This window comes from Polypterus senegalus, chromosome 2 (assembly GCF_016835505.1).
Source record: "Polypterus senegalus isolate Bchr_013 chromosome 2, ASM1683550v1, whole genome shotgun sequence".
NCBI classification, from domain to species: domain Eukaryota; kingdom Metazoa; phylum Chordata; class Cladistia; order Polypteriformes; family Polypteridae; genus Polypterus; species Polypterus senegalus.
The window spans coordinates 58,807,546-58,831,016 of NC_053155.1; the positions used below are offsets into that span (position 1 = coordinate 58,807,546).

Sequence of the window (23,471 nt, forward strand, 5' to 3'; positions counted from 1 at the left end):
GCAGTTAGCACTAAGGGGCCCAGTGTTTGCCAAGAAAATATCTATCCCCCACACCATAACATCATCAGTTTCTAAAATACTCAGACCAGCCTGTCGGGCACCAACAACCATGCCACGTTCAAAGTCACTTAAACCACCTTTCTTTCACATGCTGATGCTCGATTTGATCTTCAGCAGGTCGTCTTGACAGCGACTGCATGCCTAAATGTATTGAGTTGCTTGCATGTGATTGGCTGATTAGATATTTGTATTAACAAGCAGTTGAATGGGTGTACCCATTAAAGTGGCCAGTGACTGTGTATATAATCAGCACAGGAATATTATAGGATGAAATCCATTGATGCAACCTGCCCTGAATTCTATGACCTCCCAAAAATACATAAAACCCCTCTAAAATTCAGACCAGTTGTCAGCCTTAAAGGTGGTCCAACTTATAACTTATCTTAAAGACTTTTTCAAATGCTCAAACTATTAACATATGATTCAGAATATTCTGTTAATAGCTCTAAAATGGCATTGCAGCATCTGAAAAATGTGTCCATCGCTGAGGATATCACGGTCTTGTTTAAAATCATGTTGCCTTACACCATGATTCTAGTTCAGATCTGGCCACGGAAACTCTACAAGCAAAGCTAAATAACGACACCCACCATAATGACACGAACAAAGCTAGCCATGAACGATATAATGCATCTAGTTTCACTGTTCCAGAAAACTTACTTTCATTTTAATGGGAAATACTACAGACAAAAAGAAGGCATGTTAATGTGATCTTCATTATCAGGACTCTTAGCAAAACTAATAATGCAGCTATTTGAAAGCATGGCTCTAACTCAGTACACACCGAAACTTTGGATATGCTATGCTGATGACACATTTGTCTTATTGAAAACTGACCAGGTGAATGATTTCCATAACCACATCAACACAGTATTCCATGTGATCCAGTTTACTATGGAAAAAGAAATAAACTGATACTTGAATTTCTTGGACATATCCATTGAAAGAGGTAACAATGCCACCATTATTACAGATGTTCATTGTAAGAAATGTTATGCAGACAAAGTATTACACTTTGCTAGCAATCACCCCTCATCACATAAATGGAGCTGTTTTAAGACACTATTCAGAAGAGTTCACACCTATTGTAATACCAAGGAGACTGTAAAGAATGAAAGTTGCTGTCTTTTGCAATTGTTCACATCAAATGACTACCCAACATTCATCAGACAATGCTTACATAGGAGATGCCAGAGACCCCAGCAAACTCTGCAGCCAGTCCTTTTTAATGCTAAAAGCAAGAAATCAGCAGCAGAGAAATGGAATGTGATATACACATACCATATGATTCCTGTCCAGCTGTATACTTAGAGCAGACATCAAAAACACTCGACATATGTATACAGCTCAGAAGAAAGGACCCATGGTCTCTGATTTACACAGATACAAGTTCAACCAGACACAAATTTAAATGGGACTCAGTGCAAGTAAAATTCAAGGCTAATACTGAAAGTGCCAGAGAACAGGTTGAAACGCGGCTATCCAATGAAAATGCCATTAACAGATATTTGGACATGAACTCGGCATATATCGACTTGAAAAGAAGAACATGCACATATAAATAAGGCTTTATGACCAACACCCTCTGAACTCCACCTCATCAATAAATATGTATATTTAATGCTCTACCAAGTGTACTCTTTCACTGAAGAAACTTCTACTAAATGTCTTGTGTACATCTATCAGGAAGTGTTCTACATACTGTATCATGAGTCAGGGGAAGCATTAGGCAAACATGCTTAATTTTGGTGTTATATGCAATCTGGTGAATAGAATGCTCTCTCACTCTCTTTTTTAAACTTTATTTATAGAAGGCATTTGTTAATTTTATGAACATCATTTTATAAAATTAGGTAAGTTGTGGAATCATCAAGCCTAACACTTATTCTGGTCCTCACTGGACTGACTATTGTACGAGTGTGTTATATTTAGTAAGCATTGTTGCTTCATATCCAGTGTCCTGCATTGTTTGCACTTTTCTTTCTTGGTCTGCTAAATCTTTTCCTGGGGTTCACCAGTTATCTCCTTCAACATTACAAAAATGTGCTTATTTCATTAATTGGTAATTCTAAATAAACCCAATGGGGTGAGCAGAACTCATTGGGATGTATTGTTGCTCGATACAGGCTTAGCTCTTGATCAGCCCCCCTTGTATCCAAAAGTGGACTTGAGATCCTGTATAAGTACAGTATTTTATAAATATAATTATTCTTCTGTTCATATAATGTAAATATAAACACTAAGTTATATTTTCATGTATTATTATTTGTTAACAGTATTTTTTTATAGTTTAGCCCCTTACCCTATCATTAAGAATTGTGATTCTCAGAGGTTTTCAGACATAAAGTAAAAAATTTAGTGTGCCAACTATGGCCAAATGTCTCTTTTTAGTGTAAAGTTTGTGATGTAATTACCTTTATTTTAATAATTTAAATTTTAGGTGGCAGTATGGTAGTACAGTTATTAATACAGTTTTCACATTGATGTAATGTAATTGCAACATTTATTTAAATAATTTTAATTTTAGGTGGCAGTATGGTAGTACAGTTATTAATACAGTTTTCTCATTGATCCATGGCCCTGACTTTTAATCTATATTGAGTTGAGAGTTTTAGCAATTAACAAGTGACTTTAAAATAACATGCACATAACTTACAACATACATTTTTGCATATTTCCTAAACCCCCTTTTAGTTGGCTACTTTATTAGCGAGTATCAAGCACTGCTGTGTTTTGTTAACACCATCCTTAAATTTGCCTACAAAACATCATCATTAGTTGATTGAAAAATAATCAGTTGACTATATTTTCATTAGGGTGACTTTTTGGTCCATGAATTGCATGAAATAAACATGTGAAACATAATCTATACTAATAAAAGGCAAAGCCCTCACTGACTGACTCACTCACTCATCACTAATTCTCCAACTTCCCGTGTAGGTAGAAGGCTTAAATTTGGCAGGCTCATTCCTTACAGCTTACTTACAAAAGTTAGGCAGGTTTCATTTCGAAATTCTACGCGTAATGGTCATAACTGGAACCTATTTTTTCGTCCATATACTGTAATAGACTGCAGCTCGATGGCCGTGGGAGGCGGAGTTGCGTCTCGCATCGTCACGCCTCCCACATAATTGAGTGCCTGCCCATATAAGGTAAATACTTGCGGATGAAGGACTGTGCTTAGCATATTCATAAGTAAAAATATCTGAATCACAAACTGATGTTAATTATATTTTGTCCATGAATACTTATTAAATAATTCCAAATAGTCTGTCCGCTTCCTTTCATAGCTTTTCCGATGGTTGTGCTGCTTCCAGGCATGTATTTTCGTATTAAAGCATTTAACCAATCACATCTCAGCCATCATTTGTTGCCAGGCAGAGAGGCCTTCACAATCCGTTGTGCAGGCACTCTAACACAGAATAAATGTCGATTAACCTGTTGCTTCAACTAATCAGATTTTGAGTTGTTGTCAGTACGGCCCTCTAGCAGGTGTACGGTGACGTCACCGTATTCAGACCCATTGATTGGATAGAAGCTGCAGGTTCAACTTTCAGCATTAGCTTCGATGGCAATAGAAAGGGACTTTATGGTGGAACTGAGGCTCACGGATAATCTGTACGACAGAGTGATTGAACTGTTTTTGAGGAAAGAGAGAAGGATGGATTTTGTTTACAAATAATCCAAATTTTTGGTGAGTAAAATGTTGCGATTTTCCTAAATAATATTGCAAGTTTATGAGTTATTATTGATGTTTTTTATGTGTGTCGCGGCTGTGGCTGCAGTAGAAAGGAACTTGTTCACCCCTGGTTTGTCTATTCAATAAAGGCATTTATTGTGGCTACAGGAGTTATCTATCTGCGATGCAGCGGCCCTTTATACTGTATTTCTGCAAATTAAGATGGTTTTTAGAACCATAAATTAGTTTTTGAGGGGTGGTTTGATTCAGACAGAGTACTACTGAAGGCCTAGGTGTGAGATGCACGATCCGCCAATGGACCAGATGATACTTAAATTTAATTAACATTACAACCTGAAAATAAACAAAACTGTAGAGAGGCCCATGATTAAATGAGCTTTATAAAAGTAAGAGCGAAGCAGCGGTGACTTATTGAGGCAGGCAGGCGAGAGCACAATAGCACGGGGCTCGATGTAGTGCGCGTTAAGTCGATCTAAAATGCGCGCTCAGATTTGAAAAAAAAATGTATCTTTTCAAGTTCTATTTGGATATAAGTAGGTTCTATTTAGTCGACAGAAATATCTTTGGTAGGAATGTAAGTTGAATTTAGTCTTTACATTTCTATGGTGAAGAAAAATTTATGCAGTGATGACTAAATTTAACTTACACTCCTACCAAAGATATTTCTGTCGACTAAATAAAAATTACTTATATTTAAAATTTAAATAGAACTTGAACAGATAAGATAGTTCATAATGCCCACGCAGCACTACGTGCACGTAAGAGTGGAAGTCATCCGTTTTAACAAGCAACAATTTTACAAAATAGCCTGCCCATTTAATTAGATAGATAGATAGATAGATAGATAGATAGATAGATAGATAGATAGATAGATAGATAGATAGATACTTTATTAATCCCAAGGGGAAATTCACATAATCCAGCAGCAGTATACTGATACAAAGAAACAATATTAAATTAAATAGTAATAAATATGAAAAAAAAATAAATAAAAAAGCAGACAATAACTTTGAGTAATGTTAGCATTTACTCCCCCGGGTGGAATTGAAGAGTCGTATAGTGTGGGGGAGGAACGATCTCCTCAGACTGTCAGTGGAGCAAGACAGTGACAGCAGTCTGTCACTGAAGCTACTCCTCTGCCTGGAAATGACACTGTTCAGTGGATGCAGTGGATTCTTCATGATTGACAGGAGTTTGCTTAGTGCCCGTCGCTCTGCCACAGATGTTAAACTGTCCAACTTTACTCCTACAATAGAGCCTGCCTTCTTAACGAGTTTGTCCAGGCGAGAGGCGTCTTTCATCTTTATGCTGCCTCCCCAGCACACCACCGCGTAGAAGAGCGCACTCGCCACAACCGTCTGGTAGAACATCTGCAGCATCTTATTGCAGATGTTGAAGGATGCCAACCTTCTCAGAAAGTATAGTCGGCTCTGACCTTTCTTACATAGAGCATCAGTATTGGCAGTCCAGTCCAATTTGTCATCCAGCTGCACTCCCAGATATTTATAGGTCTGCACCCTCTTTATTTATATAATTTATATAATATAATTTATATAATTTATATTTAGGAATGGATAGATAAATTAAGATTTTGTACAAATAATGTTTTTCATTTTTCTTCCTCGATGGATTCTGGCACCCCAGCAACAGCTGCTCGCATATATATATACAGTATATATATATGTATGTATATGTATGTGTGAATATATGTAGATATGTATATATATATATATATATATATGGATATATGTGGATGTATGTGCATATATATATATGTATATGTATATGTGTATATGTATATATATGTTTGAATATGTATGTGTGTAGATATGTGTATATATATGTATATATGTATATGTATATATATATTTGGATGTATTTGTGTGTACAGTATATATATGTATGTGTATATATATATATATATGTATATATGTACATATGTACAGGTGCTGGTCATAAAATTACAATATCATGACAAAGTTGATTTATTTCAGTAATTCCATTCAAAAAGTGAAACTTGTATATTAGATTCATTCATTACACACAGAGTGATGTATTTCAAATGTTTATTTCTTTTAATTTTGATGATTATAACTGACAACTAATGAAAGTCCCAAATTCAGTATCTCGGAAAATTAGAATATTGTGAAAAGGTTCAATATTGAAGACACCTGGTGCCACACTCAAAGCATCTGCAAAAGCCTTTAAATGGTCTCTCAGTCTAGTTCTGTAGGCTACACAATCATGGGGAAGACTGCTGACTTGACAGTTGTCCAAAAGATGACCATTGACACCTTGCACAAGGAGGGCAAGACACAAAACGTCATTGCTGAAGAGGCTGGCTGTTCGCAGAGCTCTGTGTCCAAGCACATTAATAGAGAGGTGAAGGGAAGGACAAGATGTGGTAGAAAAAAGTGTACAAGCAATAGGGATAACCGCACCCTGGAGAGGATTGTGAAACAAAACCAATTCAAAACTGTGGGGGAGATTCACAAAGAGTGGACTGCAGCTGGAGTCAGTGATTCAAGAACCACAATGCACAGACGCATGCAAGACATGGGTTTCAGCTGTCGTATTCCTTGTGTCAAGCCACTCTTATACAAGAGACAGCGTCAGAAGCGTCTCGCCTGGGCTAAAGACAAAAAGGACTGGACTGCTGCTGAGTTATGTTCTCTGTTGAAAGTAAATTTTGCATTTCCTTTTTAAATCAAAGTCCCAGAGTCTGGAGGAAGAGAGGAAGAGGCACAGAATCCACGTTGCTTGAGGTCCAGTGTAAAGTTTCCACAGTCAGTGATGGTTTGGGGTGCCATGTCATCTGCTGGTGTTGGTCCATTGTGTTTTCTGAGGTCCAAGGTCAACGCAGCCATCTACCAGAAAGTTTTAGAGCACTTCATGCTTCCTGCTGCTGACAAACGTTATGGAGATGCAGATTTCATTTTCCAACAGGACCTGGCACCTGCACAAAGTGACAAAACTGCCAGTACCTGGTTTAAGGACCATGGTATCCCTGTTCTTGATTGGCCGGCAAACTCGCCTGACCTTAACCCCATAGAAATTCTATGGGGTATTGTGAAGAGGAAGATGCAATACGCCAGACCCAACAATTCAGAAGAGCTGAAGGCCACTATCAGAGCAACATGGGCGCTCATAACACCTAAGCAGCGCCACAGACTGATCGACTCCATGCCACGCCACATTGCTGCAATAATCCAGGCCAAAGGAGCCCCAACTAAATATTGAGTGCTGTACATGCTCATACTTTTCATGTTCATACCTTTCAGTTGGCCAACATTTCTAAAAATCCTTTTTTTGCATTGGTCTTAATTGATATTCTAATTTTCCGAGATACTGAATTTGGGACTTTCATTAGTTGTCAGTTATAATCATCAAAATTAAAAGAAATAAACATTTGGAATACATCAGTCTGTGTGTAATGAATGAATCTAATATACAAGTTTCACTTTTTGAATGGAATTACTGAAATAAATCAACTTTGTCATGATATTCTAATTTTATGACCAGCACCTGTATGTATACGTATATATGTTGTCACAGTAGGGAGTGCTAGAGCTCCCTTGAACCCTCAGGTACCACGCCAAACACCAGGTAAAAGTGCCACAATAATTCTTTTTATTATAATAATTACGTGCACTAAGCACCCTCCACTCCACACTGCTCATAAATAACCAATAATCCAATAACAATAATCACAATCCTCCACTCCCAGACGCGTTGCCCTCCTACCACCCAGCTCAGCTCCCCGTCTGGGAGCTCCCACAGTCCTTTTATACTCCCTGACCCGGAAGTGTTCCTGCCCAACAGTCCACAAGTCCTTATTCCTTCCAGGTCAGGGTAAATAGTATTTTTCTTCACCCCGGAAGCCCGTCGCTCTTCATGTGACGAACTTCCGAGTCATAGGGCAAAAAGAAGTCTTCAGCAGCTCCCTCTTGCGGCCCCTGTGGTATCCAGCAGAGCTGAAGATAAAAACTACAACGTCCATAAGGCCTTGCTGGTCTTCGGGGCATCTCCATACTGCAGGGAGGGCTCCATCTGGCGGCTTGGGGAACATGGCCGGGATAAATTGCCGGGCACAGTCCACAATGTATACATGTGTATGTATATATATATTTATATGTGTGTGTGTGTGTATATATATATATATGACAGCAACATTCATAACAGTGACAAAACAATTACATTGACAATCATGTTACATTATTTTCAAAATGTTTCCTTTTCTTTTTCATTACTTCTTTAGCACACTACTTCTCTGCTGTGAAGCGCGGGTATTTTGCTAGTATGAAATAAATATACCATCATAGTATAATGAACAATTAAGACAAAGCATATAACACAACATTGGACAATTATTGTTTACAAGTCAAATGCAAAATAGAAATGGCAAACTCCCACGGTAAAACTAAGCCCCTCTTTTGTAAAGATGAGTTTGTGCTTATTTTAGATGACAGCAGTTAATTTTCTATTGCCTTTCTGTCCAGTTCATATCACCTATGTTTGTTTTTCTGTGGAATTCTGTAACGTTTCTGTTGTAACGATGTGTTTACATAGATTTTTGTAGACCCAAAACACACATCAAATTATTTCCCCTTATAATTCTGGGTAGTTCACTCCCAGATAATCAGTTAAGGCAGGAACTGGGAGAACTTCTTGTCTGTTCTGAGGCGGTGGGGGGATGGTATAGCAGACTGCTTGCTGCTTGGACTTATCGACACATTTAGAAGACAAAAGATGCTGACGGAGAGTTGCGATGGGATTAAAGGTGGGCCAGATTTACAAGTTTTTTTGTTGGCTGTGGTAATTCTAGTGTTAAGGTTCCTGAAAGTCATTAATCATTTACTTCAGGGGTATCGATTTTAAATCCTGGAGGGCTGCAATAGCTGTAGGTTTTTAATCTGGCCACTTTCCTAAACTTCAAAAGTATTCCTGCTGACGGAACTGACTTCTTTAGCCTAAATTTAAAGTTACTACATTTTAAAATTCATAATCCCTTATTATATTTATTTCAGCTTTGACGCTGTCATTTTTCTTCATTCCTCATTGCAAAACTGCTCAAGTTCTATCAGGGTGCATGGGAATTGTGAGTAAACACTCTTTTTCCATCCATCCATGATCCAACCCATCATATCCTAACTACAGGGTCACGGGGGTCTGCTGGAGCCAATCCCAGCCAACAAAGGGTGCAAGGCAGGAACAATCCCTGGGCAGGGTGCCAGCCCACCGTAGGGCACACACACACACACACACACATATCAATCACACACTAGGAACAATTTAGGATCGCCAGTGCACCTAACCTTCATGTCTTTGGATAGGGGGAGGAAACCGGAGCACCCAGAGGAAACCCACACAGACATAGTGAGAACATGCAAACTCCACACAGGGAAGACCCAGGAAGCGAACCCAGGTCTCCTAAATGCAAAGCTCTTTTTCAAGGATTCCTGCTCAGGGAGGGGATGCTGGTGCACGCATGTTGTTGCCACTCCTCCCTGTTAACAGCACTTTTTGCAAAATTCACCTTGATCCTGCATTTTCTTACGCTTGTTTTATTTTCTTTATTGTATGTATAGTTTGTGGATGCAGCTGACTCGAATTATATGGATTTGGTTTAATTTTTACAGATTTTATGGACTTTACTTTGACTGGGAACAACTGAATCTTTGGATTACGGGACGAGACCTACAAACATTTCTTTGTACCTGGCGATCTAGGAGCCTGGGATGATCTGTCTCCTTGATTATGTTTCCAATGCTTGTCTGCTGCCGATTCATTTTATTGTGCTTTATGACTAAGAACTGATCTGATGTTCATACCCACCTGGCTTGTATCTCTGGGGTGATCACGCCTGTAATACCCAGGGTTACTTGTTTATGGCTGTATGTTGGAACCTCCAAATCTTGCTACCTCCTCCTGCTATGCTTTCAGCTGCTTTGCTATCACCGCTCATCTATGCTACCACACCCGCCTGTCCCACCGGCTCTGCTGTGCTTTGCTGCTTCTCCACTGGTATCAGATAAGTATTGCTCAGTATCATGCTAAAATACTCTTGTGACAAACTCTTCCATATTAAACAGTTTGTCCAGAGCAAATGGTCTGACTGGAATATCCTAAAAGACACTGTTATTTTCTGGCGCCCAAAATATGTACAGTTGTGCCTGAAAGTTTGTGAACCCTTTAGAATTTTCTATATTTCTGCATAAATATGACCTAAAATATCAGATTTTCACTCAAGTCCTATAAGTAGATAAAGAGAAACCAGTTAAACAAATTAGACAAAATAGTATACTTGGTCATTTATTTATTGAGGAAAATGATCGAATATTACATATTTATGCAGAAATATAGAAAATTCTAAAGGATTCACAAACTTTCAAGTACAACTGTACATTGCGGGTCAAGTCGCCGCCACTGCCGGGCTGCGAATGAAAAGATCACTTGCAGCATACGCCGCCCTACTCATGGCCCTTGAAATTGAAGTGTCAGTTTGCCAAATTTACAGTATGTGAAAATAAACTCCGGTCACAGCTCTGTGCAAAAAGAAGCCTCACTGACTAATATTGATTGTTTAACTCTTTTAGGGCGGATGTCGACAGGAGGGGTTGAGAGTGCATGTCGACAAAAGTCGACATCCAGGGGCAGAGGGCAACAATCAGCTGTTAATGGTGACAAAACTCACTGTTACGTCACAGGCATTCCCTCTCTGTTTGCAGGAATGTTAGACTCATTGACTCGGTATCTAATCCTTGCGTGTGCGTGAGTTACGAAATGTAAACAAATGCAAGATGGCATCGACATCTCACAAGGGAGCGAAGCAAGTGCAGAAAAGAAAATACTCTGCAGACGATGTTTTGCGCATTATCGCTGAGTCGGACTCCGATTTTTCAGAATATGAATTTGTTGACGGTGATCAGGAGATCGAGCAAGAGAGTGAAGAACTGGCATCAGCTGATCGGACACCAGCCGATGCCACCCCAGCTGATTGCCTGCCAGCTGAGCGCATTCGCACAGCCAATGCACCTACGGCAAGGTTCGTGTGGGAGGAATACACAGACATTGATCCGTGGGAGCTAAACTGGCTACCGGACTTCACAAGACAGCATGGCTTGCTGTTGGACACAAGAGATTACCAGCCGCTGGACTACTTCAGGCTGCTTTCTCCTGATGCTGCCTTTCAGCTACTGTCAGACGAGACAAACAGGTATGCAGAGCAATTTTTTGAATCGCAGGCTGCGCTTGCACCGCATTCTCGTTTTTGAAAGAAGAAACCCGCAACAAAAGATGAGATGAAGGGCTTTGTGGCATTACAAACAGAGATGGGACTAGACTGGTGATATACAGTAACTTCAGGGAGCATTGGTCCAAAGTGCTTTGTCTCCTGGTGGCTTTGGACAGGTTATGCTGCGTGATAGGTACGTGCTGCTGCAAAGTTTTATTCACTTCTGTGATAACCAGAAGCAAACCCCAAGGGGTGCTGCAGCTGCTTCAGGGCTATGAACATTTGGGTCATGTTGTGTACATGGACAATTTTTATACATGCCCAGAATTGTTCATGGAGCTACAGAGCAGGGGAATTGGAGCTTGTGGCACAGTGCGTTTGAACAGGAGACACATGCCTTCACAGTTGAAGCCAGACAGGCTAAAGATGAAAAGAGGTGACAATACAGTTTTTATGCGGGCGGAAAACTTGGTGGCAGTGGCATGGCACGATGCCAAACGGGTGACTTGTCTCTCTACAGTACACACTAACAACATATGTGAGAAAGTGCAGCAACAGACAATTGAAAAGGATGCACCAGTGCAACATATACATACACATATTGTAAGCAGTGCAATGTGGCAATGCATGCAATTGACTGCTTTGAGCGATATCATACTTTTCAGGACTTTGCTGCGTAACATGTATAAGATAAATATGTGTAATCATATATTATGCAGGCTCATACAACATGCAAGACAGTAACATTTGTCAAAAGTAATTTTTGTGTTAATTTGACCCTGTAGTTAGGATATACTTGTAGCGGGTTGGATAATGGATGGATGGATATGTTAAATCATTGCTTTCTGCTCTTTTTTTAAAAAGGTTAGTTTTTGGAAAAATATTCAGCTGTTACAATGGACACATTACATTAAAATTTAGCAAGCTGGTGTAGGTTTTGTATTTAGTTATGACAGAAGAATTACATATTGTATAGCAGTCATTTAGCAGGCAAGTAATGACGATTTATTTTCAATTTTGACAGAAAACTTGGTTGAATTGTGCAATTTTTTGGTTATAATGGAGAAGGACAATCTTGTAATTGGTAGCTACAGTATTAAAAAATAAAAATTAATTAGTAAATTTAATTACTATTGTTAAAATGGACAGTAATTAAAGCACATTTTGTAATGTTTAAGATGATTTACAGTGATTTGTTTTGTGATCATATGGAAAACATTTTTAAAATTATTGTAGCGACCCGTGGTTGAGTCTTAAAGTTTTTAGAGCCGAACTCTGCCGTGCACTTCTCCCAAGCTGTCGGCTAGCGGACTGCCAGCGTTATGCACGCAGCTGTACCCAGCTCTTTAGGTAACGAGCACTCGTGTCCCATACACCGCACGACTCCGAGTGTCTCGGCAATAATTGCTTAGATGAAATCTTAGCAATAACACAGCTCTGTCCTGTTGTATCTCTTTATTAAGCAGATAGCCAGTAAACAAAGCTTAAACTCATTGTATAGCCATTGCCAAGGTCATTAACGGAGCCATCTTTCTCATTGATGGTAACCATTTACAATTTCAACAACCCCGGACGGCGATAACCCAACCCACCCCACCGGTTGAGCGCAAACACATACAACACTTACAACAGGAAAGACAATTAGGTTACTTTGTTAATTTAACGCAACAATAAGCTTTTACATAAATTACCCACAATGCTTTTACATAAATTACCCACAATGCATTTACATAAATTACCCACAATGCGTCACGCCGCTAGTGCTGGCTGCCGGGTCACTACATTATATTTTGTTGACAGCTGAACATTCTGAATTCCCCCCTATACTGCTTTTGAGTGATTTGTTATAAAGGAGTGATTTGACCATTGGCACAATTGCCCTTGCTCAAGTTAGATAGGCTTCTAAGAGCGTGTCCTAGTACATTTTGTATTAGGACACATTCATAGAAGCTGATTTTGGGTGATGCATTGATGTGCTATCCCATGGCTCCAGATGGCGACTGGAATGCGACTTGATTTTCTATTTTGCGACTAGTTTTTTCATTCCAGTCGCCGGTGGCGACTCTCTCTCAATCTAAGAAAAGTTTTAAATTTAAAGCAGCAGAAACGGCTTTTAATTATGTGCGAACACTCTCAGCCACGTCTGCCTTTCCTATTACACTATCACGTGATTAAAGCCAAACCGAAGCGAGGCATCATCTGACACGCCCACTCTGCTTCAGACGTCATCGTGCTAACTGCTGCGGATAGGGATCTGAAATAGAAGAGAATCGGGCAACGCCTACTCCTCGAATTCCGTCCTAACTTTCCACGTAACACACGAAATGTTCTAAGTTTCCATGTAACACGAAAAATGGCCAAACGAAAAATTTCCGGCTTTTTCTCAATGCCCACTCGTCCAAATCCTGCCTTGTCTACTTCTGAACGAACCGAAGATAATTCAGTCAGTGAGTTATCTGAGGTACGCCACCGGCATCCGGAAATGTACAGTTATTATAGGATGACAACTCCGTCCCGTTAGCAGTCTTCTGCGCCCCCGGCTCCGCCTGGAAGACAGTTTAAAGCGGCTTGGTTACAGGAGTTTGCTTGGTTATGCTATGATAATGGAAAGATGTATTGCAGCTTTTGTGCACAAGCCGGACAAAAAATTGCTGGTAAAACAGAATTCATTTGTGGCACAAGCCATTTTAAAAAGGAAACTGTGAAAAAGCATGGTGAGAGTAAGAAACACAAGAATGAGACTGTGTGATCGCTAGGTCTGCTCCTTGTGACGCCCCCATAGCAAAGGCAGTTCAACGTGCTTGTGAGAAAGGGACAGAAAATGAGATGAAAGAATTAAAAATAAATGGCATGGATGTATCAAAACATACGATAAGGATACAGCATGTTTAGAGTTTGTAGGTTGCATTGCAGATGAATTAAAAAGTAATGTGCTAGAAGAAGCTTTAAAGATAAACTACATCTCTGTTATAACTGATTTTGGAACAGATGTCTCAGGGAAAGACAATGTCATCACATGCTGTAGGAATGTATCTGATGGAACACCTAAGACTCATCTAGTAGGTTTGGCTGAGATTGATTATGGTCATGCAGAAGGGATTCAAAACACCATTAAATCACTGCTTCAGAATGCTGACCCAACCAACCCAAATTGGTGGGTACATAAAATGAGTGCTTTTGGAGCAGATGGTGCAAGCGTGAACATGGGTGCAACAGGGGGAATAGGGGCACTTTTCAGAAACGAGATAGGTGAACATGCTCTGTCTTTCCACTGTCCACCCCATCGGCTGGAACTGGCAATGCTAAACACACAAAGGTCAGTGCCAATGATTGAAAAAGTTTATGACCTTTTACAGCTAATGTGGAAAACGTATCATTTCAGTCCCAAAAGCAAGCGGGAGCTGAAGGCTATAGGAGCAGAGTTAGGATGCACAGTACGAAACCCATCAGCAGTAAAAACTCGGCGCTGGTTGCCACACATTTATCGGGCACTCTCAGTTTTTCTCCATTCAAACTCTGCAACAGGTCAGGGGCAGTACACTGCTGTGCATCATTATATGGAGCACCTTGCAGTCATGTCCAAAAACATAGACATAAAGGAAAGAGCCAAACACATTGCACACATTGCAGTTATTGCTGCTAAGGGTGGCCCAACCAGTTATTAGGTTCAGGGGGCAATTACTTTTTCACACAGGGTCATGTAAGTTTGGATTTTTTTTCTCCCTAAATAATAAAAACCATCATTTAAAAACTGCATTTTGTGTTTACTTGTGTTATATTTGACTAATGGTTAAATGTGTTTGATGATCAGAAACATTTTCTGTGACAAACATGCAAAAGAATAAGAAATCAGGAAGGGGGCAAATAGTTTTTCACACCACTGTAGGTCCTCAGCCTTAAGGTTCAGTGTGAGGAGTGAGAGGGCTGCAAGTAGCCACACAGTCATAACCTTCCAAAATGTTAAATTGAAAGGCCCCCAAAATCAGGCCACATTCAGAAGTGATCTAAAGGCTGCAATTGAGAAAACAGTTGACATTACTGTTAAAGAATTGGATGTCAGGTTTGCAAACAAGATGGCAAGTGTTACACAGCACGGACATTCAAAAGGGATCAGAAATTATCAAGTCATTTTCAGTGTTTTGTAATGATGCATGGCCAGAGAACATTGATAGCTATGGCATGTGTGAGATAGACACAATTGTTAAATGATACAGGGAGCTCTTATCAAACAATGGCTGTGATGTCATAGCTGTGCAGAAGGAATGGCTAATGTTGAAAATATTAGTGAAGGGTCAGTTTATGGATAAGACTTATGGTGACCTATGGACAGTGATGCTGAGCAAGGAGCCATTCTGTACAGATTTAAAAAATCTGCTTCACTTAGTCGAAATAATGTTGGTGCTTCCGATATCTGCAGCTCAGTGCGAGCAAGGATTTTCAGCACAAAACAGAATAAAATCAAAAGTGTGCAACTCCCTAAGTTTAGAAACACTGGAAGACTTGGTAAGGATCAGTACAGAGGGCCCTACACTTGAACTTTTTGACCCAGAGCCCAGTGTAAAAAGCTGGTTGTCAGCCAGCAAAAAAAAGCGCAGACCAAAGTATACTGGCTGGCCTAATGATGCTGACATTGTAATGGTTAGTGACGGTGAACTTGAAGAGTAATTAATTTCTTTATATTTGTACACTCATTGCGAAGTGACTATTTCAGAAATGATTGTTTATAATGTTTTTTATTGTGTTAATTCTTGTGTTATTATGTGTAAGACATTTTCAGTGTTTGTATTTGTAGTGTTCCTTACACATGTTGTGTATAAGACTCTGGACTTGAAGTATTGCTTATTAGTAAACATTTGCACTGTTCACATTTATGTGTCATTTATTCTTCTGTTATTATTATCTATAAGACCTTGCAGAGGACACTAGTAGGCAAGTCAAATAGCTCAGATAGGAGAAAGGAAAGGCAGTGTGAGGTAGACCAAAGAAACAAATAAACAATATAAGTAAATATTATTTGTTTATTTCACATTTGGCATGCGGTAGAGATTATGGCTCCCAAAAAAAGCATTTGGCTTCTAAATATTTTGGGTTTAGGAGCCAATGGCTCCCAAATTTTTTTTTCTGTCTGGAGCCCTGTATCTATATCTATAAAACTGAATGTCTGCCTGATTCCTATAGAATCTTAAACTTTTTTATCGATCTGGACCAAATTTTGCTAAGTTGCTCTCTATGACCATATGGACAAGACTGATTAATTTATAACCCAAATTTTGATTCTGGTGGGACTAAATGTTTTTTTTTTTTGTGGGGTACAGTTGGCACACTAATGCTTAAAGCAAGTGAAATGAACAGAATAGCTTTATTTGCCCAGGTTACGCCACATGCTGCTTCTGTCTGATGTAATAATAAAAGAAGTATCATGTGCTTTCGCAGGGTGGTGTTAGGTAAGGTTTAATTGAGAGTGTAAGTGCAACACAACACAAATAAAAATCAAAAGGATTGTTGTTTTAACCCCTGCTTTGTTGACTTTTTTCATAATTTAAGCACAATGAACCATTTGCTTTTAACTAAGTGGACAACTCAGACATGACAGTGTTCATTATTAGTATCCAACATGGAGTTACCACAATTCTGGAATCCAATCAGCCCCAAAATGAACAAATTATCGCCTCACAAGAGCAGACTAATTGATAAAGAGGCAGTGTGGTTGACAGATGGGACAGCTAGCAATAACAAGAAGGTCACTGTTTAAAAAAAACACATCAACTTTTGCTTAATTTCCTTAACCCATTCTACAAATATATTCTGGCAACACTGGGTATTTTGGCTAGTAATAATAAATAATAATAATAAATGGTGAGTTAAAATAATTGATGAGGACACATGTTTTTATGTAATTTTATGAATTTCAAAATTAAACTTTGGTAACTGCTCAAAAATGGCAACATTTCACATATATACTGCATAAAAGATGCAGAACATCTTTTGATTGGCAGACTATGTTTTCAGTAATTAATTGTAAAATTTACAACTTCTATAAACACAGTTATATTGCAAAATACATTTCAGTAATTCAGGACTAATGATTTTGACATTAACCTGGTTTTTTGGTCTGAAAGAGAAATTGTGCAGTTTAACACATTAAGGTAATGTGTTGCATGTTGTCTGGACCATCCAAGAAAGGATTTCATTATATTCTGTATGTTACCACTGCTACTGTTCCTACTACAACTGCTTCTACTTTCTTAGCAGAGGACAGTTTTCCAATATGATACTATTAACTTCCCCAAGCTCCTGCTCACTTGTGAAATAAAGTGGCAGCTGCAAGATCTGTTAATATCTTTTTTTATCTCTTTGTTATAGGTGAACCTATTCTTGGTTTAATAAATGGGACTGTGACATTTGAACTGAAACTTGATGAAATTCCTAAAGAGATCACCTGGAAATTTTATGAAGATAAAGTATGTGAAATAGACTCTACCAGTGATGTTTGCTTTTTGTCCTATAATGGTCGAGCCAACATAAACAAAGATAATGGATCTCTTACAATTTCAAACTTACAAAATAATGATACAGGGAAATATACTGCAGAAATACATCAAACTACTGTAAAAGAATTCACATTTGAGCTGGAAGTACTTGGTGAGTATTTTTTGCTTTTGCTGCTACTTAGCTGGATGCAACTTGTGATCTGCATAATAACATTTTTCTATTTCTTTTTTATGTGTATTTTATTAAACGTAAGTAACATTCCATACATTCAAATTAAACAACAAAATTAAATGCAATTCAATCCCCTCCCAAGAGAAAAAGAGGAAGGCCAACAGGCAGAGTAAAACTTTTAAGAGTAGAAAAGAGGGAAGAGAATCCTTTTACCCAAAGTAAATGTAGTACTAGGGTGTTGTACCATGTTAGCCATTATGAATGTAGTGAAAAGTCAAGCAAAATGACACCCTTTATTGGCTAACTAAAAAGATTACAATATGGAAACTTTCAAGGCAACTCAGGCCCCCAGCTATACCCAATTCAAATGTTTATTCTAAAATGTTATTGATTAGACCCTGCCAGGTTTTTAAAAAGTTTTGAACAGATCCTATAAGTGAGAATTGATTTTTTCCAATTTCAAACAGTATATAACATCAGTTACCCATGCTGACTTAAAAGAGGTGGATTAGAATTCTTCCATTTGAGCAAGATAGATCTATGTGCCAATAGTGTAGTAAAGGCAAATACAGTTTGTTTGTTCTTCTCCACTTTAAGACCGTTCGGGAGTACACCAAACACAGCTGTTAATGGATTAGCAGGGATTATGACACTAGAGCTGTCTGATAGGCATTAAAATTGTTTGTCCTGAATGATGCTAATTTGGTGCAGACCCAAAACATGTGGCCTAGTGAGGATGGAGCTTGATTGCAACATTTGCAGGTTGGATCTTGCCCTGGAAACATTTTGGACAATTCTAAATGAGATAGATGTGCTTGACGAAAGATTTTAATTTGAATATTTGAATGCTTTGTGCATATGGATCTCGAGTGAGTTCTGTGCATGGCTGCCTTCCACTACTTTTCTGAAATGTTGAGTAAGAGATCCTTTTTCCACTTTACTTTACAATCTTTGAAAGGAAGGGACGCTAAATTGTTTTTATTAATTGTAGTGATGCTATCAGAGTCTTCTGACCAGTATTTCTTCTGGAACAGAAAAGGGTAGGAGGTGAGGAAAATTGGACAGTTTTTTAGCAAAGGTTCTAATTTGGAAATTGTGGAAAAATTATGTTGATGGGAAGTTAAATTTGAAGTGTAATTATTCATAGGATGCAGTGACATTATCTATATACAAATCTCTAAATGATTTAATGCAATACGGTTACCAAACATTAAAAACTGTGTAAGTTATAGAGGGTGGAAAAAGGTGGTTATCATGTAGAGGTGCCACAGAGAAAAGCTTCTCTATCTTGAAGTGCTTCCTACATTGTTTCCATATTCTGAATGAATGAAGGACAATTGGGTTGTTGGTATATTTATAATAACTTGTATTTACTGGGGTACAAAGCAAGGAATATAAAGAAGTACTGCAGGATTGTATTTCTATTGTGGACCAAGCCTGTGTATGTTCATCTGTTTGTATCAGTGTCCAGGTTTTCATTGTTTGTTTGTTTGCCGCCCAGTAATAAAATTGAAAGTTAGGTAGAGCCATGTAACCTACTGTTTTAGGTCATTGTAGGGTCACCCTCTGGAATGCATGGATGTTTTGAATTTCAAGCAAATGAGGTTATGATTGCATGTAATTTATTTAAAATGATTTGTTATTGTATATGGAGATGCTTTGAAATAGAAAAAGTCAGCTTAGGAAGGCTTTTCATCTCGACAGTGTTAATTCTCCCTGCCAAAAGTGAGATGGAGGGTAGATCATCTATGCACGTCTTGTTTAAGTTTTACATACAAACAGCAAACTTTAGTTGAAAAGAGCTTTATATTTACTTGCGATGTTTACCCCTAGGCAGTTAAACTGATCTGTGTGGATTAGAGTGAAGGTGTACAATCTAATGTTGCATGCTACAGAGTTCACTCTAAAAAGCACACTTTTATTCAAATTAATTTTGAGTCCATATATCATTTGAAATTCTGTTAGTGCTTTTAGGACTGCAGGCACAGAATTTTGTGAGTCTGATGTAGGTAGTACCATATCATCTGCATATACTGATATTTTCTGTTCAAATCCTTCTCTGAATATCCCCTTTATCTCAGATGCATTTTGAAGTGAACAGTCAATGGCTCAATGGAGATTGGAAATAGCAGTGGTGACAGAGGGTATCCTTGTCTAGTACCACATTCTAGTTTGAAGAGTCTAGTCTGAAATAATGTTGTTAATACAAACTGAAACTTCTGGACTGGTATACAGTAGTTTGATCCATGCACATATATTCGGGCCAAGCCCAAATTTGTGCAGTGTAGTGAATAGGTAGTCCCCATTCAATCATACCAAATGTTTTTCTGCATCCAAAGATAATAAGATCTCTAGGGTGTTAGACTTTATGGGTGAGTATATTACATTACATAGGTGTTAAAGATTGGAAGCTAAGTGTCTGCCTTTAATAAATCCAGTTTGGCCTTGTGATAGTACCGTAGGAAGCACATTCTCAATCCTTGTAGTTAGAACTTTGGAGACTATCTTAACCTTTTTCTATTTCTGAATATACAGTTGCAACTATGAAAAATGTGACCAAAAGGTGGCACTCGTGATTCATTATTTCTTGGTGATAATATTTTTAATTTAATCTCTTACTCTACAAATTAATTTAATCAGGAATTTTTTAGGGTTTGGCTCTAACACTAGGTAATTATACATTTCTTAACTTGTTTGTACCAATCAATTATCGACAATCAGTCATAAATAGTCCAGATAATCATGATTAACAGACACCTTAAGGCTGAGGGATAACAGTAAATGGGAAACAAGAAGGCTTTTAATCTATACTAATAAAAGGCAAAGCCCTCACTCACTCACTCACTCACTCACTCACTGACTCACTCACTCACTCACTGACTCATCACTAATTCTCCAACTTCCCGTGTGGGTGGAAGGCTGAAATTTGGCAGGTTCATTCCTTACAGCTTCCTTACAAAAGTTGGGCAGGTTTTATATCGAAATTCTACGCGTAATGGTCATAACTGGAAGCAGTTTTTCTCCATTTACTGTAATGGAGATGAGCTTCAACGCCGTGGGGGCGGAGTTTCGTGTGACATCATCACGCCTCCCACGTAATCATGCAGTACATAGAAAACCAGGAAGACCTCAAAAAGCGCTGAAGAAAACATGCATTATATAATTGAGAAGGCAGCGAAACAATAAGAAGCGAGCGAGTGACATATACAACCATATTCATGAGTTCTGCTACTTCGGAAACAAAGCACGATGTAAACCTACACTTTAAATTAAGTCCATAGACAGGCTGCGCTGGCGTTTGTAATTTAGTGCCTGCCCATATAAGGCCGTCCGTCGGCGGCAATCCAATAGCAAACTGCCACGGGTAAATATTCACGGGTGAAGGACTGTGCTTATGGAGAGGAAGATGAGATGGTCAGGGTGGTGTTTGACACAAACTCAGCGAAACTGCGAGAGAAAGTTTTAAGTGCCAGGACTAAGGTAACATTAAATACAGCCATGGACATAGCACGAGATGGCACCAGCACAGCTGGGAACCTTCGATGCATGTACACCGAGTGGCTCACGTGAACTGACGCAGTGCACAGATAAAAGGCAACAGTTCCAAAGGCTGAACAAAACCGAATTACACAATTGAAAAGGCAGCAAAAAATATGAAGCGTCTCATACATACAAGCATATTCATAAATCCAACTACTGTGGAAACAAAGCACACGTTGGAAAAAGTCAATGTCCCGCTAAAGGAAGACAGTGTAAAAAAAAAACGTGCATGCAGTGTGTCAGGTCTCAGATAAAGAAGAAAACGAGCTGTTTATTGATGCAGTAAGAAACAAATCGATGAATGAAACCTGTTCTCTTTACAACGATTGACAAACACGGAATGTAACTTGAACACAACACATCCTACAAATACGAACCTGATTGAAAGAAATAATGATAATCAAATCCTTGATGACAGCAACACTCAGTAACACTCACAAAACAAATACTGTATATTGACAGTCATGTTACGTTATTTTTAAAATGTTCCCTTTTCTTTTCTAGCTTTTTTAACACACTACTTCTCCGCTGCGATACGGGTATATATATGTATATATATAACCCGATCTACATACTCGAATAATGGATACTTTATTCGCCATCAGTGATTGTTTTGGTAAAGCCATACTCAGTGTATTCATTAGATGAGCGGTAAAAAGTAAGGGCAAGGGAGGATGACTTATTGAGGCATGCAGGCTGTAGTCTGGCGTCAACTCTATCTGAATTGCGCGATCACATTTGAAAAAATATATCTTTTCAAGTTCTATTTAGTCCATATGTGTCAAACTCAAGGGCCGCGATCATTTTATATAATGTATTATTGTTATTAAAGCCCGGGTATATGAAGCGCTGGTAACACAATAAACTACAGATCCCATAATGCAGCGCTTCAGCTGCCTTGCCGAACAGTTACGCGTTAATCAAGTCTACCTTAAGATGCTGCAAGTTATTGCGAAGCTAGCTCACACGATGCTGAAGAGAAAAGTTGATTCTGAAAATAGAGCCTTTAAAACCGATGGGAGGCTGAGTATATGTTTACTGAACCCGTGTGTCTCATTTGTGGAGCTAATGTGGCTGTAATTACAGAATTTAATCTAAGACGGCACTATAAAACAAAACATCAGGGTAACCTGAAAGACCTGAATGCAAAGCAGAAGAATTAAATAAGAATCTGACACTTCAGCGGATGTTTTTACCGTGCACAATCACAAAGTGATTTCAATTGAGGCTGCTTTTATGGGAGACACAACCACTTGCCCCACTTTCCCTGTTGCCAAGTAATGTTAAACCAAGTCGTCACTACGGTGTTCCCAAATCGCACTTTGCTGATAAACTGAGCACACTGAGTTTGCACGGCGCTTTGGTGACTTTGAAGAACAAAAAAAGTCCGTCTACATGCGGCTCGAACCTTGTGCATGTTTGGTAGCACATATCTGTGTGAGAAGCTCTTCTCAGTGATAAAGACTAACAAAACAGCACACAGGAGTCGCCTCACTGATGAGCACCTGCAATCCATCCTGAGAATCTCCACAACACAGAAACTCACACCAAACAGAAACGAACTTGTTGCCAAAAAAAGATGCCAGGCGTCCAGCTCTAAAATGACATATGAGCAAAAAAACTGAATGATTTGATTTGTTATTGCTGAAAGGAACACATTTTATTTATATTTCTAGGTTTTGTTATGCAGCATGTTCATATTTGAATTTGTATAATTTTGACAGGATATATTTTTATGGAGAGAAAAATCTTTTGGGATATTTAAAATCTAAGTTTATTTTTTATAAAATATAAAATTACATAAGAGTAAAGAAATTTGAATGTTTGTTCTTTTAATGTTTACTTTATTTCTAACTTGTATAATTTAGACAGGATATATTTTTATGGAGAGCAAAATATTATAAGTTGTTTAAGGTTTGAGTTGATTTATTCAGGAATAATATTCCTGTCTGTTTTTACCATTCCTACCAAAGATATTTCTGTCGACTAAATAAAAATTCCTTCTATTTAAAATTTAAATAGAACTTGAACAAATACGATAGTTCATAATATCCACGCAGACTTGCACGTAAGAGCGGGTGTCATCCGTTTTAACAAACAGCGTATTACACTGATACGAAATAGCTGTGTGTGTATATGTAGATATGTATGTATATGTATATATATGTTTATATATGTGTGTGTGTATGTATATATATATATATGTATTTGTGTGTATATATGTGTGTGTATGTATGTGTGTATGTATATGTATGTGTATATGTATAGATATGT

General features: G+C 38.4%; 1 protein-coding gene across 50 annotated transcripts in view; it reads left to right on the forward strand.

Annotated features, from left to right (window-relative positions):
* The window catches only part of LOC120522953 (sporozoite surface protein 2-like), a 117,180-nt gene that overhangs the window by 7,559 nt on the left and 86,150 nt on the right, over positions 1-23,471 (forward strand). For all 50 annotated transcript variants that reach the window (XM_039743805.1, XM_039743806.1, XM_039743802.1 and 47 more), the window contains exon 2: positions 17,358-17,636. In XM_039743805.1, coding sequence (XP_039599739.1) covers positions 17,358-17,636 — 279 coding nt within the window. The remainder of the gene's footprint in view (positions 1-17,357; positions 17,637-23,471) is intronic.